Genomic DNA, 24,662 nt, shown 5'->3' with positions numbered 1-24,662 from the left:
AGGCCTGTAACGTGCTATTATTGCAGGAAGGTTGGACATATTGCAATGAACTGCCCCGCAAGGGAAAATGTGAACTCTATGAAAAGACCACTTGGTAAACCGCAAGGCTTTATCACCACCTACCAACCCCCTGCAGAGAACGACGGCGATAAAATCAGGGAGGAGTTCCAACCATTTGTGTCGGATGGTCTGATATATCCGATAACTGATCACACGAATTGGCGGAAAGTAAAAATCCTTCGCGACACTGGAGCAATCCAATCGCTGGTTTTAAAACAGAGTATGCCATGCGAGTCACAGACGGCGACAGGAGAATCCGTCATAATTCGCGGAATTGGGGGAAGGTATATTAATGTACCGATCCACCGAATCTCTCTTGATTCGAACATAATACGTGGTCTGGTGGAAGTAGGCGTAGTCGATAGCCTACCCATGAAGGGTATCTCGATGTTACTCGGGAATGATCTAGCCGGCGAAAGAGTTGTTCCCCACCCGAGAGTGATGGTGGAGCCAAACACTTCAGAAAACACTGAGATGATAGATGAACAACACCCCGGCATCTTCCCAGCGTGTGCAGTAACCCGTGCCCAGTCCGCAAAAAGAACAGCAGAGGAAAGGTTAAAGGCAAAAGATCAGTCCAGGGAAGATGAGGAAATCGACCTATCGAAATCATTCATGAATCTTGAGGGGAAGCTCAACTCGCCACCCACAGATCCAAATAATACCCATACTAACGAAACCTCCCTACAAGTTCCCTCTTCGCGGCAACTGATCATACAAGAACAGTGGAAGGATGATGGGATTTCCCCCCTCTTCGAAGAAGCACTGCCCAAAGAAGAACTGGAAAAAATACCCTCTGGATATTTTATAAAAAATGGTGTACTGATGAGGAAATGGAGGCCCCCCGCAATCCCCAGCTCACGAAGACTGGGCGGTGATATACCAACTAGTGTTACCAAAGACACGTAGGGCCGAAGTGTTGGAAATAGCGCACGAAACCCCCTTGGGAGGCCACTTAGGCGTCCGTAAAACCTATGATAGGATCACCAAACACTTTTACTGGCCTGGAGTCTGCAAAGATGTATCCAACTTTTGCCGAACTTGCCACACCTGCCAGATGGCAGGCAAGCCGAATCAGAAGATACCAATCGCCCCCCTATATCCTATACCCGCTTTTGAAGAACCATTTGGTCGCGTTTTAATCGACTGCGTGGATCCACTTCCTAAGACCAAACGAGGAAATCAGTATATATTCACTATCCTCTGCGCATCTACCAGATTTCCAGAAGCAGTCCCGCTCAGGAACATATCTGCTGAGAAAATCACAAGGGCTCTTCTCAACTTCTTCTCCATGGTCGGACTTCCGAGGGTAATACAGTCTGATCAAGGATCGAATTTCATGTCCAGGATGTTTCGACAGTCTATGAGTGTGCTGGGCGTACAAACCGTAAAGTCAAGCGCATACCATCCCCAGTCCCAAGGTGCCCTAGAGAGATTTCACTCTTCACTGAAAACCATGATCCGGACCTATTGCCTTAGTCACCAGAAAGATTGGGATGAGGGTATTCCCTTTTTGATGTTTGCAGCGCGAGACGCCACACAGGAGTCTCTAGGATTCAACCCGTTCGAACTAATATTTGGTCACTCAGTACGTGGACCCCTAGCATTGTTAAAAGAAAAATGGCTGCAGGAAGGAGTCACCTGTGAACCCATACTGGAGTATGTGTCAAGGTTCAGAAACCGACTATATGAAACCAGCCGACTGGCACGTGAAAGATTACGAACAGCTCAAGCCAGAATGAAACAACATTATGACCGAAATACTACCCCCAGGACTTTCAAAGTCGGAGACAATGTGCTTGTTTTGTTACCATTATCTGGTCATCCACTTAAGGCTCAGTTCCACGGCATCTACACCATTGCTAGGAAGATCAGTGAACTAAACTATATAATAAATACTCCTGATCGTAGAAAGGCGACACAGATGTGCCATATCAATATGCTCAAACCGTATTTTGAAAGGGATAAAATAAACCTTATTGTAGTCACAACTCCGTCCGCTTCCATAAAAGGACGCGAGGAGGACAGTGAAAGGATCCCGGGGAAAGACAACCACCCTCCGAGGCTATCAAACTCAGAGATATTAGCCAATCTTACACCCGTACTATCTCATTTAACAAATAGCGAAAGAAACGATATGACCGTCATCATTCGGAGCTATAGCGATCTCTTTCCCGACGTTCCTAAACAAACGAACATCGTGCAACATGATGTGGAAATCGAAAGAGTCACCCCCATTAAGCAACACCCATATCGTGTAAGCCCACATAAAGCAGAAATAATTAGACAAGAAGTCAGATACATGCTCGAGCATGGCATCATTGAACCTAGCCAAAGCAGCTGGTCATCTCCTTGTGTGTTAGTTGGAAAACCAGACGGATCCGTTCGCTTTTGCACAGATTACCGCAAAGTGAACGCTATCACAAAGTCAGACTCTCACCCCATACCCAGGATGGATGACTGCATCGACAAAATTGGCAAGGCCACATACATTTCTAAGCTAGACCTACTCAAAGGATATTTGTGTGTACCCTTGATTGAGCGTGCTAAAGAGATATCGGCTTTCGTTACACCCCATGGTTTGTACCAATATAGAGTCATGCCCTTCGGGATGAAGAACTCCCAAGCCACCTTTGAGAGAATGATGAATTTATGTTTGCGAGATCTATCCGGTGTTGAAATCTATATCGACGACATCGTCATATATAATGAGAGCTGGGCTGAACACATAACGTCCTTGAGAGCCGTATTGGATAGACTTCGGCGGGCAAACCTCACGGTTCATTTAGCTAAAAGCGACTTTGGCAAGGCTGAAATTATATACCTAGGACATACAGTCGGCTACGGGAAGGTATCCCCGATTGAGGCAAAAATTCAAGGCATCATGGATTACCCTGCCCCTGCTAATTTGAAGAGTCTGAGGCGATTCCTCGGCATGGCCGGATATTACAGGAAATTCTGTCGAAACTTTTCCGACATAGCGTTACCACTCACCCAGATGCTGTCCAAGAAGGTGAAATTCTCTCTATATAAAATAAAAGTTACAATAAGTTTACTAAGGTAATCAAAATGGTAAACTTAAAATATATTATAAATATTAAAGAGTTAATATTTACAAGTAAAATAAACTCAGCCAGATATAAAAAGCTCAATAAAACCTAAAAGGAAATAGAGCTTATAATATGAACAAATGATTAATAAAACATGTTAAAAGACATCTTGAAAAAGAGTTAAAAACATATTTAATTTTAAAAAAGGAAGCACAAGATAAGTGGATAGTCCTTAATCCGCGGAGTTTCGAAGAAATATTCTCCTTCTCATCAGAGGGCAGGAATTAGCAAAATGCAGGATCGGATTTTGCATATAAAAGTATTTAATGAAACTACAAGTAAGTCAAAGATCTTACTTGGTTAAAAAAAGGGTGAGGTAAGGGGAACAGGAGGCAAAAGAAAAATAATAAAAAGATTTCACATGAATGGATAGTCTGGTGAAGGGTAAAAATCCAAAAATGGTAAAATCCAAAACGGTCGAATTTAAAAATAATAAAATAATATATATATATATATATATATATATATATATATATATATATATATATATTTGGGCTGGTGCATCTGCTACTAGTCTCTCGCTCCTAGACAAGGTTAAAAAAGAATGGCCAATCTGATAGGCGCTGAACTGTCATCGACGAAACGTTGCATCCCTCTGCCTGTTCTACAAGTATTTTAATGGTGAATGCTCTGACGAACTGCAGACACTTGTGCCCCCACGACGTAGACACCCTCGACAAACCCGACAGGCAGCTAATTCCCACCCCACACAGTAGAGATCCCTAGATGTAAAAGATCTTTCTACTCCAGTAGTTTCTTTCCCAGAATCGCTAGACTCTGGAATTCCATTCCAGGTTCCTGCTTCCCTAACTGTACTGACATGCAGAAGTTCAAGTGCAACGTGAACCGACATCTTGGTGCCCAAATCCCAACATAGTGCCCCAGTAGTTGCTGCCCCTGATAGTAGCCCCCTACACCAAAGTGGCAATGCGCCTTGTTTGGGGTTAAAATGTAATATATATATATATATATATATATATATATATATATATATATATATATATATATATATATATAAACCTGTTTAAGTATTTTATATGTTCCAAATCTCAGCGACTATTGATTCAGAATTTAAAAAATGGCTCGTTAGAAATGTGATGATCTAAATTATGTAGTAGGCTATGTGACAGTTGCCCTTAAGATGGCACATTAAAGTGATCATCCATCATTCAGAGCATTTGTTTTCCTAGTTTTGCTTTTGAATTATAAAATGTCTGATATTTACCCCCAAGACCTCTGGTGTTGATGGAGGATGGAGGAGAAACTAAATCTACCTACATATACATATATATATATATATATATATATATATATATATATATATATATATATATATATATATATATATATTCTATTTTTCTCTATTTTGTCGGAATACTATTTCCATGATTTTCATCATATATATATATATAAGCGGACGTTGCTCGGTCGTAAAAGACGTTTAAATATGGTATTTTAATTCATGCAGGTTTCTTATTTATTATTAGTCAATAAATTATTAATTATTATATCCTATCATATTGATTATTATATTCTAACTACTATATAGTAGTGGTACCCAGTGTTAATATAAGTAAAATATGCATGAATATGATATTTTAATTTATGCAAATTTCGTAATTCTTATAGAGCCAATTCTCTATTTTTAGATGGTACACAATATATAGTGGTGATTTAAAAAGTTTAAAAAAATGACTTATGGGCCATTAACAAGAGTATATATTTATATGCTATGTTGTTAGTCGACTGGAAAACACCGGAAACTGTTAAAATGGTCAATTTTTATGATGAAATTATAAATAGTTTTTATGACTGGTAAAAGTATATTTTTTGATAAAAATATTTTATGGATGTGAAAAATATGATAGTTGAACTATTTGTCAGGAATGTTAGTTTGATGTTAATTTGATTGATAGAACTTAAGCTTATCATTATATAAGCAAATACACTTGACAAGAACCCAGCAAGTATTTTTAGACTACATGCAGTGATACGTAATAAAAGTATAGATTTGGAGATGCAGTGTTGTAGTTACGTGGGAAATAAGTTTAATACGCAACGCTTTAGCAGATGGGTGCGTTTTTATGACAGAACGTCCATGGAAGTCAGAAGGAGTCGACATAGAAAAATGTAATCTCATACAAAGCGCATAAACTCTGAAAAAAGAACCCCGCAAGGAATAAATGATTATATCAAAATATACTTCCCATCTGAACGTTTTCACTTTCGGAGAAAAGCACCTTTACTTTCAGGGCGCATGGAAAGGACGCATGGAAAGAAGATTTTAGGTATGTTTTGCTGGTGTTCCAACCGAGAACGATATCTTTAAACTGTTAATTTATGTATAGACACATCAACACACAATAGTGAATACACTAGACGAATCACAATCAAAACGTTAACACTTATAAGCTAAAAGAGACTCATTATAAAAGCACGCATCTGTTATATATATATATATGTATATATATATATATATATATATATATATATATATATATATTGCTACAAAATATAATTAGATGTAATATGTAATAATGCCAGACGGAAAATTACTGGATTAGCATACCAGTAGATATATTTCATTTCATTATTCTAAAGAGTATATATATATATATATATATATATATATATATGTGTATATATATATATATGTATATATGTATATATATATGTATATATATATGTATATATATATATATATATATATATATATATATATATATATATATATATATACTCTTCTAAAGAGTATCCGATCTTCAAGGTGAAGACACTAACCTCAATATCGTTTAAAAAATCAACAACAAAAAAACTATATAAATACATAAACGATAAAAACTAAACAGTAAGTTGTCTATGGCATCATAGCGTAATGGATAAGACGCTGGACTGAAATACGTAAGGTCCAGGGTTCGAGTCCTAATAACAGTCAAGCTACGCTGAAGAGGGGTAGGGCCCCGAAACATGCATGTACGTAGATTACTGTTTTAAAAATAACTAAATTTAAGTTGTTAGTTGAGACAGATCATTGGTACCGTCGGTTTCAAGCCCGATAATAAGGCCCGTTTAAGGTATCCTTATCAAGCTCTCTTCAGCCAATATTCGTCTATCTTATAACCGGAAGTGTGAAGTATATATACTTCGCGAATTCACGTTTAAATCTCGTTTGTTAAATCCCCCCTTTTTTATCGAATGATGTAATACCCAATTTTAAACTTTGAATTATTTAAATTTAAGATCTAATTTCGAAAAAAAAATTCCTTATATAAATCGATTTTAATTTGAACCCAAATTAATTTTAAAATCTCTTTTCTTATGTATAAAAAACTTTAAAATCTGTATTGGTATCGGTTAAAAACTTAAAAATTCGTTTACTTATATCGAATTACGTTTCAAAATTTCCAAAAATACGTTTAAAGTTTATAAGATAGACGAATATTGGCTGAAGAGAGCTTGATAAGGATACCTTAAACGGGCCTTATTATCGGGCTTGAAACCGACGGTACCAATGATCTGTCTCAACTAACAACTTTCTGTACACAAAATATAAATACGCTCTTACAATTTGGATTTTCCTTTTAATTAAGCACTCTGCTGGAATTCTTTTTCTAAAAAAAAACTAATCATATATATATATATATATATATATATATATATATATATATATATAAAAGGCCAACATATATACGCCCTTATAAACCTACGCTGTTTATATACACCCACAGTATACTACATAAAAAATATCACTGTCCCTCTCGAAGTTCAGAGAAATTTAAGTAAAGAACACTAAAACACTACACCATGAAACGAATGTAACAAAGTTTTACATGCTTCAAGCTATTTATATCAAAACACAAAAATCTAGCATTAACCAAGTCGCATTTCGGAACAGTACAACTATACTAAAAAATGTTCTCCCCTCACATCATAATAATTCTATCATTTACTTATTTAAATGTAGTTTCGAAATGCACTACCTCGAGCAGAAATCATTAATTTTGGATTCTCATATTAAACAATACGCCCCTATCCAGGATTCGACATGCGAATTATGAACCATAAGAGGTTTTGCATGAAACCTACGGTTCCGCTATTTGTGAGCATTTAATAAATAACCGTGTTTGTGCTTTAAACTTCAGGGTTGACTTATTTTCCCTCTTGAGCATGCTACACTCTCCCTATCATCTGAAAATTTTAGAAAGTATCTATATTAAGTTATTGAGACCGTCTCTTTGTAAACAAAGAGAAATCTTTTGGGACTTATTATAGTTTCTACTTGATTTTTTCTCCCCAATTTTTTTTTCCACATTTATCCCCCGTCATATTTTCATCTCATATATTTTTTAAGCATTATTCACCTCGAGGTGTGAAACCAGTGCGCTAGCTTTTCATATTTTAATTAATTTCATCATGAATAAACTTGATCTGTACATAGCTATCATTAAATTCTGTATCCCAAAAAGTTATATATATATATATATATATATATATATATATATATATATATATATATATATATATATATATATATACTGTCAAGAATGTTAAATGTTAAAGGAATAAAGTATAAGATGGTCAACATCATGAAATTTGGAATATAGTCTTTTGTCATTCATTCACTATATTGCTCTGTAATTACATTGAGCTTCTTAAATAAGGATTGGTGTATATTATAAGGAAATAACATATATTCCCACAGAAATATATATATATATATATATATATACTAGCTGTACCCTGCCACGCGTTGCAGTGGCTCAATTTGGTGTAATGGAAAAATTTAATAAAAGAGAAAATGCATGTTTCTTATATTAGTACAGCAATCTACTGCAAAAAGTGAAAAAGAAGGCGAAACTGAATAAAAATGGTGCTCTTGCAGAATTTGATCTGGATCCTCGAGAGTTTCTGTCAATCATTCATGTTTTGGACTTGACCAACAATCAGTGGATGAAGCCGAACGTAGCAAAAATGTTGAAACGCTAAATGCTTTTTTTTTTGTTGTTTTAAAAAATGTGATTTAGTAATTAATATTTGGTTGATGGTGGGGGGAGGGGGGTTACTATACACAGATTCGAAAAAGTCGTCCAAAAACAAATAAATGAAAGCAAAGGTAAGGTACTTTACGTTTATACCTAATTGGATAATTGTTTAGTGTTTTTATGTAATGTAAAATGTTTAATTGGCTCAAAAAAACAGAAATGGTCGCGAATTCTGTTGAATACGTTAAGTTTGGGAAAGTAAGTTGAAAACTAAAAATTATACAAAACAGTGTCTGAAACTCACCGAACATATGTTACCATGACATAGGCTGGCATAATGGATAGGTTTCTGACAGTATTTTGTATAGTTTTTTTAGTTTTAACCCACTTTCTCTAACTTAAAGTAATCAACAGTGTCCACCACCATTTATAGCTTTCAAATACACCAATAAACACTGTTTTTCGAGCCGACTAAACGTTACATTAAATGAAAAGGGTTTATATTACTAAACACAGATACAAAGAAGTTGTCAAAAAATAAATATATAACAAATAAATGTTATCAAAGGCAAGAAAAGTAAGTGTTCTACCTAACTGGTAAGATTTTAGTGTTTTTATGTAATGCATAATCGGTTCAAAAACATTCAATGTTTATCGGTATATCTGAAAAATACAAATGGCGGCAGACTGTATCGAACATGTTAAGTTTGAGGAAATTTTGGGAAAATGAGTTTAAACTAAAAATACTGTTAGGAACTCACTCAATATATGTTACCATGATGTAGGCTGGCATATAATCGGTGGTTTTAAACTTTTGCTCGATACAGGTGACGACTTTTAAAAGTCCCTTTTAGTGATTACCTGGTTTGAGGATATTTGTACAACTAAACGGCAAATCTGCTCCAAAAAATCCGGTATTATTTTACTTTAAGGCCCGTTTCACGTTCATATATAACGAAATATTTTATTGTAGATTTCGGTGTGCTAAAAACGAATCTGAAAACCGTTTACGTAGCAAAAAAAAAGTTTTCATGACATTCATGAAATTACTTTTTCGAAAAGTGGGTGATCACTTTTCAATGTAAATTTAACTTAGAATGAGCACCCACTTTCTGGCCACCTGAGAGAGGGGCATTTTTCTGTTTCTTGGCTAAAAGGTTTTTTGTTTGATTTCTTTTGCATGGTAATAACCCCTGAACTCTGGGACTATTTTCCATTTAACAGCCGTAGCCTTCGTTTACGCTATGCGTAAGCATAAACGAAAGCTGTTTAGCCAATAAACATGGGAAAAAATCCCCCCTCTCTCAGGTGGCTAGAAAGTGGGTGCTCATTTTAAGTTAAATTTACATGGAAAAGTGATCGCCACTTTTTCGAAAAAGTAATTTCTTCATATCATAAAAACTATTTTTTTGTGACGGAAACGGTTTGCAGATTCGTTTTTAGCAAATCAAAATCTACAAAAAAAAATTTGTCATTTACGAACGTGAGACGCACAGCCCTTAATGGAAAATTATATCAAAAATCCGGGGGAAAATAGTTTTCAATAAAAACAGCAAATGAATTCGATAGAAAAAAAATGGATGCTATTTTTTTTTTTCTTTCTGTGTGTTTCTTGGCTAAAAAGTCTTTTTGTTTGATTTCTTACCCCTGAACTCTGGGACTATTTTCCATTTCACAGACGTAGCCTTTGTTTATGCTATGCGTGAGCATAAACGAAAACTGCTAAATATGCATTCGCGTACCAAACTGCCTTGTCAAAAAAACCTTTAAGCCAATAAACACGAAAATAAATGCCCCTTCCTCAGGTGGCCAGAAAGTGGGTGCTCATTTTAAGTTAAATTTAGATGGAAAAGTGATCACCCACTTTTCAAAAAAAAATTTCTTCAGATCATGAAAACTATTTTGATACTCCTTGGGCGTTGAGTTCCATGGCGACCTGCAGAATTATTTAATGGTCGTTCCCTTAGTACCCCCTAGTCAAGGCTAACGCATGCGCACGTAACATTTTTTATTTATTTACTTACGTGGTGGAATTTCTATACTGATAGGTTTTTTGAAATTTTTTCACTGGATTATTATTGATTGAACACTAACCAGATTATGAAAAAAAATTGAAAAAAAAAAATCATTTCAACATTTGAAAGGGATACTCACTTTTTAGTTACCACGTTCTGGTAAATCGGTCACTTTTTATTTATTTATTTATTTTTTTTCTAAATACGGAAGTGTCTTCGGGAGATATAAAATGGTCGCATGTTGACGAAGCAATGTATCGGGAGGCGTACGGGATTAAAAATTATTGGTAAATTTTTAGATTAGGTCCACCTCCTCAATTTTCTTTTAAATGACGACTTGAAATGGTTTTCGACTATGCTGAATACGAAAATCGCATCGAAATTTTGCAGAAATAAGTAGTTATCAAGATATAAAAAGTTGTATTATGCATTGTAATCTTTGGCGGCTATCTTTTTTACGTGTGTGTATTTGTTTATGGCGCGTGTGCACGTAAAAAGATGGCCGCCGAAGAATACAATGCATAATACAACTATTTATTTCCGCAGAATTTCAATGCAATTTGCGTGTTCAGCATACTCGGAAACCTATAAATGTCGTCATTGAAAGGAAAATTGTGGAGGTGGACCTAATCTAAAAAAATACCAAATTATTAAACATTTCTCCAGCATGTTAGTGAAATTTATAATACTTTAAAAAAACATATAGTGTTAAAAATTTATAATACTTTAAAAAAATATATAGTGTTAAAAAAGCTTCAACCAGAACTTGCTCCCATACTTACGAAACTATTTAAGCGCTGCCTTAAGGAGAAGTGCTTTCCGACCCCCTGGAAGACCTCATCAGTTTGCCCTGTATTTAAGAATTCAGGTGATGTCATCTCCCTCTCAGTACAGACCAATAAGTCTCCTCTGTGTTATGAGTAAGTTGCTGGAATCAATATTAAATAGAAAAATAGTCAACCACCTCAGCAGGAATAACCTTCTTAGTGACACACAATATGGTTTCCGCTCTGCAAGATCTACCGCAGATGTGCTGACGGTTATATCCCACAGGATTAGTGAATCTCTTGACAAAGGCTTCCTTTCTAGGGCAATTGCTCTTGACATATCAAAGGCCTTCGACAAGGTATGGCATAAGGGTCTACTTCACAAGATTTCCAGCTACGGTATAACTGGAAATGTTTTCTCAATCATTAAATCATTTCTCTCCGATAGGCTTATAAGAGTAGTAGTAGATGGACAAAAATCGGAGGCCTGCAATATAAATGCTGGGGTCCCTCAGGGGTCAATCCTGGGCCCAACTCTCTTCCTGGTCTACATCAATGACCTCCCTAAACACATACTTAAATCATTCGTTGACATCTATGCTGATGACACGACCATCTATAGCAACACATCAAAGGCTGTAAATGACAAAGTTCTCTCTGATTCTCTCTCCTCTGATCTCGAGCGCGTGGTTCAGTGGGGGAAGGTGTGGCTAGTTACCTTTAATGCATCCAAAACCAAACTCCTATCCTTACATCATCAACGCTCTGATCCCATCTGGCATCAATTGTGATGGATGGCTCTCGTCTGCGTGAGGCCCCGTGTTTTGACAAGCTTCTGGGTTTTACCTTTACTCCTGATCTGAAATGGAACACGTACATCAAGTCTGTTGCCAAGGTCGCTGGAAAGATGGTGGGATCCTTCTACCTCTCAAGAAGATATCTCACTACTGATGCAATTCTCTATCTATATAAAAGCCAAGTACGTCCAAGGATGGAATACTGTTGCCATATCTGGGCAGGAGCTGCCAAAAACAGCCTATCATGCCTTGACAGAGTACAAAATAGACTTCGTGGCTTAGTGGGGGATGCCCTTTTCTCTACCCTGCAACCCCTCTCTCACAGAAGAGACGTTGCGAGCCTATCCTTGTTTTATCGTTATTTTCATGGCAGGTGCTCGTCTGAACTCCAATCCCTGGTCCCCCCTCGCCAATCTTTCACGAAAAAACCCCGTCTAGCTGAATCCACTGTGAAAATTTTCCCCCACTCTATATCTGTGCCTAAATCCAAACGCGGATTCCATGAACAAAGCTTCTTTCTTAGAACTGCACGCCTGTGGAACTCTGTTCCGTCTGCCTGCTTCCCTCCGGACTACAACTTGGATGTCTTCAAGTCTAATGTTAACAAATTCCTAATGAACCGCCCCCTTAAGTAAACACTCCATCAAATCTCCACACTAACGTAATGTACTTGCAATAACCCTTATCCCTGAGTGGCTTCCGGGCCTTGATAAGTGGTGATCACTGTGTAAAAAAAAAAAAAAAGTAATAATACATTAAAGTAAACTTTGCATTTTAGACTATATATATATATATGCGTGTTGCGTGTGTGTGTGTGTGTGTGTGTGTGTGTGTGTGTACATATACTTTTGCCAGATATACTATTAAAGTAATTAGGCAATTCTTTTATAAAAGAAACTCATTATATCTTTGGCCATTGTAATTATTTATGACGATTCGATTAATTGTATTAGAGTTTATATTATTGATTTTTTTTCTCACGTTTATGTTTTGTAATGATTTATTTTCTAAAATTATTACTGCGACTATAGTCAAGATTTGATTTATTCTATGGAATAGTTTGCCAAAACAGTGCCACTCGCGTATTATGTTATCCAATGTAACTTAAAACGTTTGGACCTAGCTACTTAGCAGACAAAATAACTTAGTGGTTAGAAGCGTCGATTTTCGATCATAGCTATAAGTAATTACTAGTCAATTTACTGTCCTATTGCCTACTGTACAATCATGATTCCTTTATCCTCTAGTGGCCTCCAGGCCTTGATAAGTGGTGACTCCTTTATATATAAAAAAAACGTCACTGAACAACTGTTATACGGCGAAACAATCTGGTATGTTATAACCTTATAGGCTTTACGACATATCAACCATGTAATGTTTATTTCATTTTTACTATAGTTCGGAAATATTTATTCATTTTTTTTTATTAATATTAATATTAACGTTAATGAAATCAATCCATTCGCTGGAATCAAAACTGAGCTAAAGACGATTCTATATTCTGTATCTACTTGTTAAGTCCCGTCAACACGTAACTTTTAATATAGTGGTCTGTAATAGAGGGCAATGTTTGAATATTGTAAAGAGAGCAGATAATGGCAAATTTAATGTGACTTTAATAGGTTGGACTGGTAAATTACAGACGCTACCACAATAGAAATCAGAGTTGAAAGGGATCAGAGTGTTTGATATAGTCTTGAATAGAACGTAATAAAAAGAAACGAAAGTGCAACTAAGCTAAACTGGAAACTAATGAATAAATAAACTGCATATATATATATATATATATATATATATATATATATATATATATATATATATATATATATATATAAGTGAAAGTGTGTGTGTGTGTGTGTGTGTGTATCTGCGTATCTGCGTGTCTGTATGTGTACATTTCCCTACGCAATACCTCTGTCAATTTTTAGTCTACAGACTCGAAATTTGATATGCAGGGTACTGAGATTTGGGAAAATCGATGTGATCGGTTTTCGGCCAGAAAATTGGCGAGTAAGGAGTCAAAGTTCAACTATTTGACCTTTGAGAACTCTACCCCCCCCCCGACAATTTTCGGTCTAAACACTTTAAGTTTTATATATAGGTTCCTTGTACATGGATCTAACTTAATAACTCAAGTTGAGCCCAAAACAATAAATTTTAAGGGGTCATAATAGGGGTCAAAGTTAAAAAAATTAACCACTTTTTTTTTGCTCAACATACATCTGCAAATACCCGGGAACCCATGCTAGTATATGTATAAAAATGTAATTCTTGGTTCGTTCCAAATCGATAAAACTATATTTCTACATTACCAATTTAATTGAAATTTTCAGAAAAATCTATCTGTAAAGTCAAGGAATGTTTTCATGTTATCAAAATAATTTAACATTGCGAATTATATAAATATTAAATAAGATAAAAATATTTTTCGTAACTGTGAGACTGTTCGCCATTTCATTTCCGGTAGAAATGAGCTTTTCACTTGCACCACGCGTTGACGACTTTCGAATTACAACATTTTACTATGTACTTAATAGTAGCCAAATTAAGTACGTAGAAAATCATAAATGTTTAGTAACTTTTTCCTTTTATTATTCTTAAAGAGTAAAACTTTCTTTTATTCATGAAAAGAGTTAAGCCAACGTAAATAAATAAATGTTTGTACATGGGACAAATTATCAATAAATAGTTTAGTTACTTTTTTTAAAAAAAATATTTATGAAAAGAGTTAAGCCAACGTAAATAATGTTTGTAAAGGTGCGAAAGGCAACATAAGCAAATGAAAAAAGTTAAAGTTTGGTACACGAGTGCATATTTAACAGCCTTCGTTTATGCTCGCGCGTAGTGTAAACAAAGGCAACGTCTGTGAAATGGAAAATAGTCCCAGAGTTCATGCAAAAGAAATCAAACAAAAACCTTTTTTTTGCCAAGAAACACGCAGAAAAAAAATAGCATCCATTTTTTTCTATCGAATTCATTTGCTGTTTTTATTGAAAACTATTTTCCCCCGGAATTTTTGATAAAATTTCCATTAAGGGCCGTGCGTCTTACGTTCGTATATAAGAACATTTTTTTTGTAGATTTCGGTGTGCTAAAAACGAATCTGTAACGTGCATCCAGGAGATAAGCGCCCGCGTGTTTGCGTGTTGTGTGGGTACGTGGGAGAGACGGATGAGGGGAAAAAGACTTACCTCGAGACCAGCTCAGCGTTACCGACCAAAAATAGAAAAGAAAGACCAAGATGGCGACCGCCGTCTTTTGTAAAGTATGATGTCTCGCAAAGTCACACGAATTCTCGGAATATGCAAATTTAGCCGGCCTAGAACGACGATAAAAGCGGGTGAGGGGAAAGACGTGGGGAGTGACGATTGAGTTGGCTGGGGAATCGTGTGGCTGTTGCTTCTTGTGCCGTGTTGAGGATATCTTACCGTGTTAAAGAGAGAGTCGGGCGCCATCTTGAATTTTTCCTTACACTTTTTCCTTACAAGCTATTCCGGCCATTTGGCCTCTAGGACTATGACCGAGTCGAAATTTGACTTAAAGCTCATACCCGAGTTTGACGGGTCCACGTCCATCGTCGACTGGGTTGAAAGGGTCGAGCTGACGTGCGACCTTTGTGAGGTGAAAAGGGTACACACTGTAATTCCCCTGAGATTGGCTGGAGGTGCCTTGAGTGTATATCAGCAACTCAGTGCTGCCGAAAAGGGAGATGTCACCGCAATTAAAGCTGCACTGTACAAGGCATTTGCCATGGATCCTTGTACGGCCTATGAAAAATTTGCTTCCCGAAAACTTCTACCGGAGGAAAGCGTGGACGTTTTCTTCGCTGAGTTAAAGAAACTCGCAGTTCTGTTCGGTGGAGGGGTGTCGGAGCGGACGCTCGCGTACGCGTTTGTGGCGGGCCTTCCCACTCGGGTGAAACAGCTACTGAGAGCCTCAACCAGCGTTTCAACAACGACCATGGAACACTTGATGGAACGTGCTCGAGCCATCATCAAAGATGGTATTTATTTGCTCCCCCACTGAGCAAATTAGGCACAAGGCCGTTTTTAATGTGAGGTAAAAACCAGCTCCCCTAAAAGTAGGCAAAAAGGGGGCACTCTGGTTACCAAAAATAATAATTGTCCCAGTATAGAGGGTTTCCCCTCCATTGACTGGTACAAATTATCTTAAGTGCAGTATCTGCCGGAACAGATGGTATTTATTTGCTCCCCCACTGAGCAAATTAGGCACAAGGCCGTTTTTAATGTGAGGTAAAAACCAGCTCCCCTAAAAGGGGTCACGCTGGTTACCAAAAATAATAATTGTCCCAGTATAGAGGGTTTCCCCTCCATTGACTGGTACAAATTATCTTAAGTGCAGTATCTGCCGGAACAGATGGTATTTATTTGCTCCCCCACTGAGCAAATTAGGCACAAGGCCGTTTTTAATGTGAGGTAAAAACTAGCTCCCCTAAAAGGGGTCACTCTGGTTACCAAAAATAATAATTGTCCCAGTATAGAGGGTTTCCCCTCCATTGACTGGTACAAATTATCTTAAGTGCAGTATCTGCCGGAACAGATACTACACTTTGATCTTGTCCCCCGTGCCGCCGAAGATGAGGAGGACCTGGGGGAACCAGTTGTGATGGCGACACAGACAGGCCAGATTGGCGCTCGGGAGATTCCGAATCAGAACCCTGCAAGCAATGGGAAATGTTTTCGCTGCGGCCGACGCGGACATTTTGCAAGGAATTGCACCAACAGGGGGCGTGTGCGCTGTTTTAAGTGTGGCGGTTTGGGGCATCTAGCCCAAAACTGTGCGGGAAACGTATCAGGGGAGAGGACGTCAGCGCCGCCCTGCTCCCCGAGCAAAATTTGAACAAGGCGCAACCAGTAATGATCGTCTACGTAAACAGGATACCCTGCTCAGCACTTCTCGACTCAGGCTGTTCGCATACTATAGTGAGCACCAGGCTGTCCAAGTTGGACTAAGAGGAAGATCAAAGTCACCACGATAGGAGGCGAGACCCAGACATGCTGTGGAGCTGGAACTGTCAAGATCTACACGGACACCGGTGCAGCCACTAAGATCAATGTGCTCGTGACCCAAGGAAATCTCCTGGGGTTTGACTTGTTGCTCGGATACGATGCCATCAAGGCGCTGGGGGGAGTCGCAATTCATCGGGATGGAAAGGTGCGATTCTTAGAGGCCCCAGTGTGTGCAGCGCTCCATATCGATCGGCCGGATTTTACAGTGGACTACGACTCGCGCAAGAGGACCTGGATTGCATCTTGGAAGTGGACCGAGGGAATGGCACCGACTAAACTCAAGAATGGGGTTGCAGAGTACCCTATACCCAGTGAGGCCCGAGCAGAATACGAAAGGGAACTAAAGGCGTGGATCCAAGATGGCTGGTTAATCCCCTACCCTGAGGACAAGCTTGGGCATCCGAAGGGTCTAATACCCTTGATGGCAGTAGTCCAGCATAACAAGTCCAAAGTACGGCCCGTGCTGGACTATAGGGAGCTTAACAAGCATATTGAAGCCTACACTGCCGATGCTGACGTATGCGCCAGTAAGTTGAGGGAATGGCGTCAGAAAGGCACTAATGTCTCAATATTGGATTTGCGAAAAGCCTATTTACAGGTGCGAGTTGATGAGACGTTGTGGCCGTTCCAGACAGTTTGGTTCCAGGGGCAGAGGTACTGCCTTACACGCCTTGGCTTTGGCCTAAATGTGGCACCACAGATCATGAAGACTATTGTCAACACAGTATTGTCCCAAGAAAAGCCCATGAGGGACTCAACGTCAGCTTACATTGATGACGTATACGTCAATGAAGATGTACAGTCTGCGTCGTGTGTCAAAGAAAAGTTGGCTCAGTTTGGTCTGGAATGCAAGAATCCCGAACGTTTAAGGGAAGGAGCACGTGTATTGGGATTGGATGTTTATGAAGAAGATGGCACCCTACAATGGAGGCGTGGCAGTGAAATTCCAAGAATCCCCAACCTCGTTACAAGGCGGACCGTTTTTTCTTGGTGTGGAAAACTTGTTGGTCACTTACCGGTCTGTGGCTGGCTCCGCGCAGCTGTTGGTGTGATTAAACGCAGAGCAAATTTAACAACCACGGGTTGGGATGACATATCCGATGATGTCCTACTAACTCTGATAATTAAAGAGACACTGGAGAGAGTGAACAAGAAGGACCCTGCCTGTGGGCGGTGGTGTGTTAACGGAGACAACGTAGGTGTGTGGGTTGATGCCAGTTCTTTGGCGTTGGGAGTATCGTTGGAGCAAGGAGGAAACGTGTTCGAGGATGCTTTTTTGCTGCGGCCCGTAACAGATTCTCAGCATATCAACCTGGCAGAGCTGGACGCTGTTGTAAAGGGGGTAAATCTGGCCCTGCAGTGGCAGTCTAAGAAGTTGACCTTGTACACAGATTCTCTCTGTGTCTACCACTGGGTGTCTGACACACTTTCAGGACGGACACGAATCCGTACCAAGGCAGCAAGCGAAATGTTAATACGGAGAAGGCTAGACACGCTAAAAAACCTGGTATCTGAGTATGGGCTATCACTGAGCGTCACTCTGGTGCCATCACATTGTAATCGTGCTGACCAACTGACCCGTGTACCTCACAAATGGTATGAAGCCGCGAATATGGGAATGGAGATTACTGCTCGATCTTGTGCAGTTGCAATCGACCCATGTCAAATACAAAATATTCATGCACAGAGCGGACATCCGGGTATCAAGAGGACCCTTTATTTTGTGAGGCGTGCATACCCAGCAGTGACCAAGATGGATGTCAGACAGATCATCAGAAATTGTGAGGCTTGCCAGTCTATTGATCCTGCACCAGAGCGATGGCAGAAGGGTCGCTTGGAAGTTGAGAGTGTGTGGCAGCGGCTGGCCATGGATATTACCCATTACAGTGGCAAGCCCTTTCTAACTCTCATTGATTGCGGGCCTACGAGATTTGCGGTGTGGCGGCAGATGACCAGACAGGATTCAGCAAATGTTGTTCGCCACCTATCATCCATTTTTTTTGAGCGAGGTGCGCCGGAAGAGCTCCTGACTGACAATGATGCAGCGTTTTGTAGCCAGCAAGTCCGGCAGTTGTTAGATGAGTGGGGCGTCCGACTACGGTTGCGATGTGCGCATGTGCCGTCAGGAAATGGCATTGCTGAAAGAAGCCATCGCAGCATCAAGAGAATTGCTGCCAGGAAGCGATGTACTATTGCGGAAGCAACATATTGGTACAACATTACGCCAAAGGACGGGACGTCCCCTTCAACCGCACCTGCGAATGCTGTTTACACGTACCGAGTCGGAGTGAAGGGAATCAACACTACGCAACCAACCGACAAGGGAACATATAACAGATATGAAGTGGGAGATCCAGTGTGGGTGCGGCCTCCAGGAAATCGGTGCACCGACAAGTTTAAGCGAGGACACATATCTGGAGTGATTAGCCAGCAGTCTGTTTTGGTCGATGGAACCCCACGACATGTGCGAGATCTTCGCCCAGCTACCGAGGTGCGTCATACAACTACAGAAGAAAGCAGTGAAGCGTCTAGCAATGAGCTGCCGATGCACGGATTCAGTGAGCCCCTTCCAGAGACTGATAGCAATACTTCATCTGATGAGGCGGAACCAGATCCAGAGCCCGAATCTGAACCAGTGAATGTACCTCTTCGCAGAAGCACACGCACTAAAAGGCCACCCCCCAGTGCTCTCTATGTGATCATCAGATCAGGGGGGAGTGTAACGTGCATCCAGGAGATAAGCGCCCGCGTGTTTGCGTGTTGTGTGGGTACGTGGGAGAGACGGATGAGGGGAAAAAGACTTACCTCGAGACCAGCTCAGCGTTACCGACCAAAAATAGAAAAGAAAGACCAAGATGGCGACCGCCGTCTTTTGTAAAGTATGATGTCTCGCAAAGTCACACGAATTCTCGGAATATGCAAATTTAGCCGGCCTAGAACGACGATAAAAGCGGGTGAGGGGAAAGACGTGGGGAGTGACGATTGAGTTGGCTGGGGAATCGTGTGGCTGTTGCTTCTTGTGCCGTGTTGAGGATATCTTACCGTGTTAAAGAGAGAGTCGGGCGCCATCTTGAATTTTTCCTTACACTTTTTCCTTACAGAATCTGCAAACCGTTTCCGTCGCAAAAAAAAAAAGATAGTTTTTATGATATGAAGTAATTACTTTTTTCGAAAAGTAGGCGATCACTTTTCCATGTAAACTTAACTTAAAATGAGCACTCACTTTCTAGTCACGTAAGAGGGGGGATTTTTTCCCATGTTTTTTGGCTAAACAGCTTTCGTTTTTACTCGCGCATAGAGTACACGAAGGCTACGGCTGTGAAATGGAAAATAGTCCCAGAGTTCAGGGTTATTAGCATGCAAGAGAAATCAAACAAAAAAATTTTTAGCCAAGAAACACACAGAAAAATTCCCCTCTCTTATGTGGCTAGAAAGTGGGTGCTCATTTTAAGTTAAATTTACATTGAAAAGTGATCACCCACTTTTCGAAAAAGTAATTTCTTCATATCATTAAAACTCTCTTTTTGCGACGGAAACGGTTTGCAGATTCGTTTTTGGCACACCGAAATCTACAATAAAATATTTCGTTATATACGAACGTGAAACGGGCCTTAAAGTAAAATAATACCGGATTTTTGGAGCCAGATTTTCCGTTTAGTTGTACAAATATCCTCAAACCAGGTAATCACTAAAAGGGACTTTTAAAAGTCGTCACCTGTATCGAGCAAAACTTTAAAACCACCGATTATATGCCAGCCTACGTCACGGTAACATATATTGAGCGAGTTCCTAACAGTATTTTGTATAGTTTTTTAGTTTAACTCATTTCCCCAAAATTTCCTCACACTTAACGTGTTCGATACAGTCTTCCGCCATTTGTATTTTTCAAATATACCAATAAACATTGAATGTCTTTGAACCGATTAAACATTATACATTGCATAAAAACACTACAATCTTATCCAGTTAGGTAGAACATTTACTTTTCTTGCCTTTGATAACATTTATTTGTTATATATTTATTTTTTGACTTCTTTGTATCTGTGTTTAGTAATACAAACCCTTTTCATTTAATGTAACGTTTAGTCAGCTCAAAAAACAGTGTTTATCGGTGTATTTGAAAGCTACAAATGGTGGCGGACACTGTTGATTACTTTAAGTTTGAGAAAGTGAGTTAAAACTAAAAAAACTATACAAAATACTATCAGAAACCCACCGATTATGCCAACTAAGAGTAAGTAAACACTTCATCAAATCTCCACACTAACGTAATGTACTTGCAATAGCCCTTATCCCTGAGTGGCTTCCGGGCCTTGATAAGTGGTGACCACTGTGTAAAAAAAAACAAAAAAAACTATCTCATGGTAACATATATTCGGTGGGTTTCTGACACTGTTTTGTATTGTTTTTAGTTTTCAAATTACTTTCTCAAACTTAACGTATTCAACAGAGTCTGCGACCATTTCTGTTTTTCGAGCCGATTAAACATTTTACATTACATAAAAACACTAAACAATTATCCAGTTAGGTAGAAACGTAACTTACCTTACCTTTGCTTTCATTTATTTGTTTTTGGACAAGTCTTTCGAATCTGTGTATAATAACCCTCCCATCACCCAAATATTAATTACTAACTCGCATTTTTGTATACAGAAAACAAACAAAAATAAAACATTTAGCGTTTCAGTATTTTTGCAATGTTCGGCTTCATCCACTGATTGTTGGTTGAGCCCAAACCATAGTTGACGGAAACTCCCAAGGATCAAGATCAAATTCTGCAAGAGTACCATTTTTTTCATTTTCGCCTTCTTTTCCCCTTTTTGGAGTGGATTTCTGTACTAAGAATATAAGAAACATTTATTTTCTCTTTTTATTAGATTTTTCTATTACACCAAATTGAGCCACTGTAACGCGTGGCATGGTACAGCTATTATATATATGTATATGTATGTATTTGTATATATATATATATATATATATATATATATATATATGGACACACATATATGGATATATATATATATATATATATATATATATGTGTGTGTGTGTGTGTGTGTGTGTGTGTGTACATAGTGACTATATAGTTGTTACTGTTTCATAAATGACCCTCTCAATTATCGACCAATCAGTATCGTCCTCCTCTTCGCTAAAATCAATCGTTAATTAATCAAGCATTAGTCCACTCCTCGCAAAAGCTAATCTTCTCTCTAACAAACAGTATGGATTTAGACAATGTCGCACTACTGCAGATAATTTAACAGTTATATCTGCACTAGATAAGGTAGTCGGAGCCAGGGCTGCAGCCTTTAATATATCCAAGGCCTTTGACAAAGTCTTGCATGAAGGGCTGCGAATGAAAATTAGATCTTACGTTATAACTGGACGTATACTAACTATAATTAGATTCTTCTTAGACAATAGGATCATTTAGGTTGTCATAGATGGACCTTCATAACTTTAATGCGGGAGTGCTTCAGGGGTCGATCTTGGATCACTATTATTCCTAATATTCATAAACGATATTCCTGATAAAATTGTGTCCGAGATGGATATATTTGCTGATAATACAATGCTCTATAGCATGCTCGGGGGGAAAACGGATGTACATAAATCTATGACGATGGCAGCCTCGTTAAAAAATGACGTCCAGACTGTAGTAGAATAGGTCCGTAAATGAATTGTAACATTTAACGCATGAAAGACTAAACTGCTTTCCTTTAACAATTACAAGACACTTCTCCAACCACCCATATCCATGACAAATAACACCTTATCTGATAGTTCTGTCTTCAAACTCCTACGTCCAACATTACGGGCAATATGAACTGGAACATATACATTGAGGACATTGCGAAGGCTGCTGCAAAGAAGATGGGTTCCCTCTATCGTGCTAGAAGTTTATTCACAACTGAGAGTATCCTATACATTTATAAGGCCACCATCCGCCTGTGCATGAAATATTATTGCCACTTCTGGGCTAGTGCATCTACTACTAGTCTCCCCCCTCTTAGATAGGATCACAAAATACTCTTTAATCTAATAGGTCCTACTTTGTCAACTAAGCTACACACCCTGTCCTATCTCCGCAATGTTGCATCTCTGTGCCCGTCTAACAAATATTTTAATGGAATATTCTCTGATTAATTCGATGCATTTGTGCCCCGTCGACATACATGTGCCCGACAAACTTGCTTAGTAAAACAAAATCACACCCCTTCACTGTTGAGCTCCCTAAATGCTAGAAAGCTTTTTACTTTAATAGCGGCTTCTCTCGAGAGGCTAAACTTAGGAATTTCCTTTATGCTGCTTGCTTCCCTGATTTATATGCAGAAGTTTACCTGTAACGTAAAACAAGATCTTGTTCATCTTTCCTAGGTTTGGTCCAAAATAGTAATCCCTTACGTTCAAGTGGCGATATGACTTGTTAGGGGTTAGCATGAGTAAAAAAAAAAAGAGAAGCTGGATTTCAATATAAATCACAGCGGAAACATTTATGTACGCATGTAGACAATAATGTTTTTTTTTTATAAATAAAGACATTTGCACTAAATCTAAATATCGTCTTATTAAATACATATATTCTTGTAAAATATAAATTCAAATAAAGATGATATTTTAATTCATGAAATATTTTATGAGAATTTAAAAAATCTACATCACACAAATACTATTATGTTATTATATTACGAAAACAAAAGTATATTTCTTCACTTATAAAACCGAACTTTATGTAGACTTTTTTGATTAAAAATATCTAACCATAGTAATAAATTATGCTTAATTATGTAGAAACGTAAATCGAAATTAGTTAAAGAAGGAATTGAAAATTATCACTAGAAATTAACCTTAAAAATCAAGCTGACGTGTTCAAGGAAGTGATGTAAGAGACAATCAGTCTTAATGTAGGACTTAGAAGAAAATTCTACCTTTTTATATTCTATCTGTACAAGGAAACATAAGTGTCTCTCAGCTCCTGCGTGGGAGAAATATTACTACATACTGTATGCTAATAGCAATTAAAAAGTTTATTAAAATGTTAAGATATTCATATAGAAAGTGATGTTGTTATTAACTGCTATTACGAAGAAAGAAAATAACTTTACTCATGTCATGACTGTGGCAGCTACAATCAAAAATTAAAAAGATAAAAAGGCAGACACACTGTCAACTACTATGTCTGTTTCTGCTACTACGTGTAAAAACAAAATTTCTGCTACTAGACTTGGGGACTTAAAGATTTGTTGATGTCCCTCCTCGCATCTCGAACGAGTGGTTCAGTGGGGGAAGACGTGGCTGGTTACCTTTAAGGCATCTAAAACAAAACTCCTATCCTTACATCATCAACGCTGTGATCCCCATCTGGCATCAATTGAAATGGATGGCTCTCGTCTAGGAGAAGCCCCATGTTTTGACAAGCTTCTGGGATTGACCTTCACTCCTGATCTGAAATGGAACACGTACATCGTCTGTTGCCAAGGTCGCTGGAAAGATGGTGGGATCCTTCTACCTCTCAAGAAGATATCTCACTACTGATGCAATTCTCTATCTATATAAAAGCCAAGTACGTCCAAGGATGGAATACTGCTGCCATATCTGGGCAGGAGCTGCTAAAAACAGCCTTTCCTGCCTTAGAGTACAAAATAGACTTCGTGGCTTAGTGGGGGATGCCCCTTTCTCTTCCCTGCAACCTCTCTCCCACAGAAGAGACGTTGCAAGCCTATCTTTGTTTTATCGTTATTTGCATGGCAGGTGCTCGTCTGAACTCCAATCTCTGGTCCCCCCTCGCCAATCTTTTACAACAAACACCCGTCTAGATGAATCCACTGCCAAACACTTTCCCCACTCTTTATCTGTGCCTAAATCAAAACGGAGATTCCATGAACAAAGCTTCTTTCTTA

The 24,662-nt window shown here is 38.4% G+C and overlaps 1 protein-coding gene across 1 annotated transcript in view; it reads left to right on the top strand.

Annotated features, from left to right (window-relative positions):
- Nucleotides 1-970: 970 nt before the first annotated feature.
- The window catches only part of LOC145279896 (uncharacterized), a gene marked incomplete at its 5' end in the record, with an annotated part of 54,249 nt that continues 30,557 nt past the window's right edge, over nucleotides 971-24,662 (top strand). Inside the window, one exon of the mRNA XM_080131419.1 lies at nucleotides 971-3,073. Within this exon, the coding sequence (XP_079987545.1) occupies nucleotides 971-3,073 (2,103 nt within the window). The remainder of the gene's footprint in view (nucleotides 3,074-24,662) is intronic.

This window comes from Euprymna scolopes, chromosome 1 (assembly GCF_053919585.1).
Source record: "Euprymna scolopes isolate OS-2025 chromosome 1, ASM5391958v1, whole genome shotgun sequence".
Classification (NCBI taxonomy): Eukaryota; Metazoa; Mollusca; class Cephalopoda; order Sepiida; family Sepiolidae; genus Euprymna; species Euprymna scolopes.
This window is presented reverse-complemented; position numbering and strand designations above follow the sequence as displayed.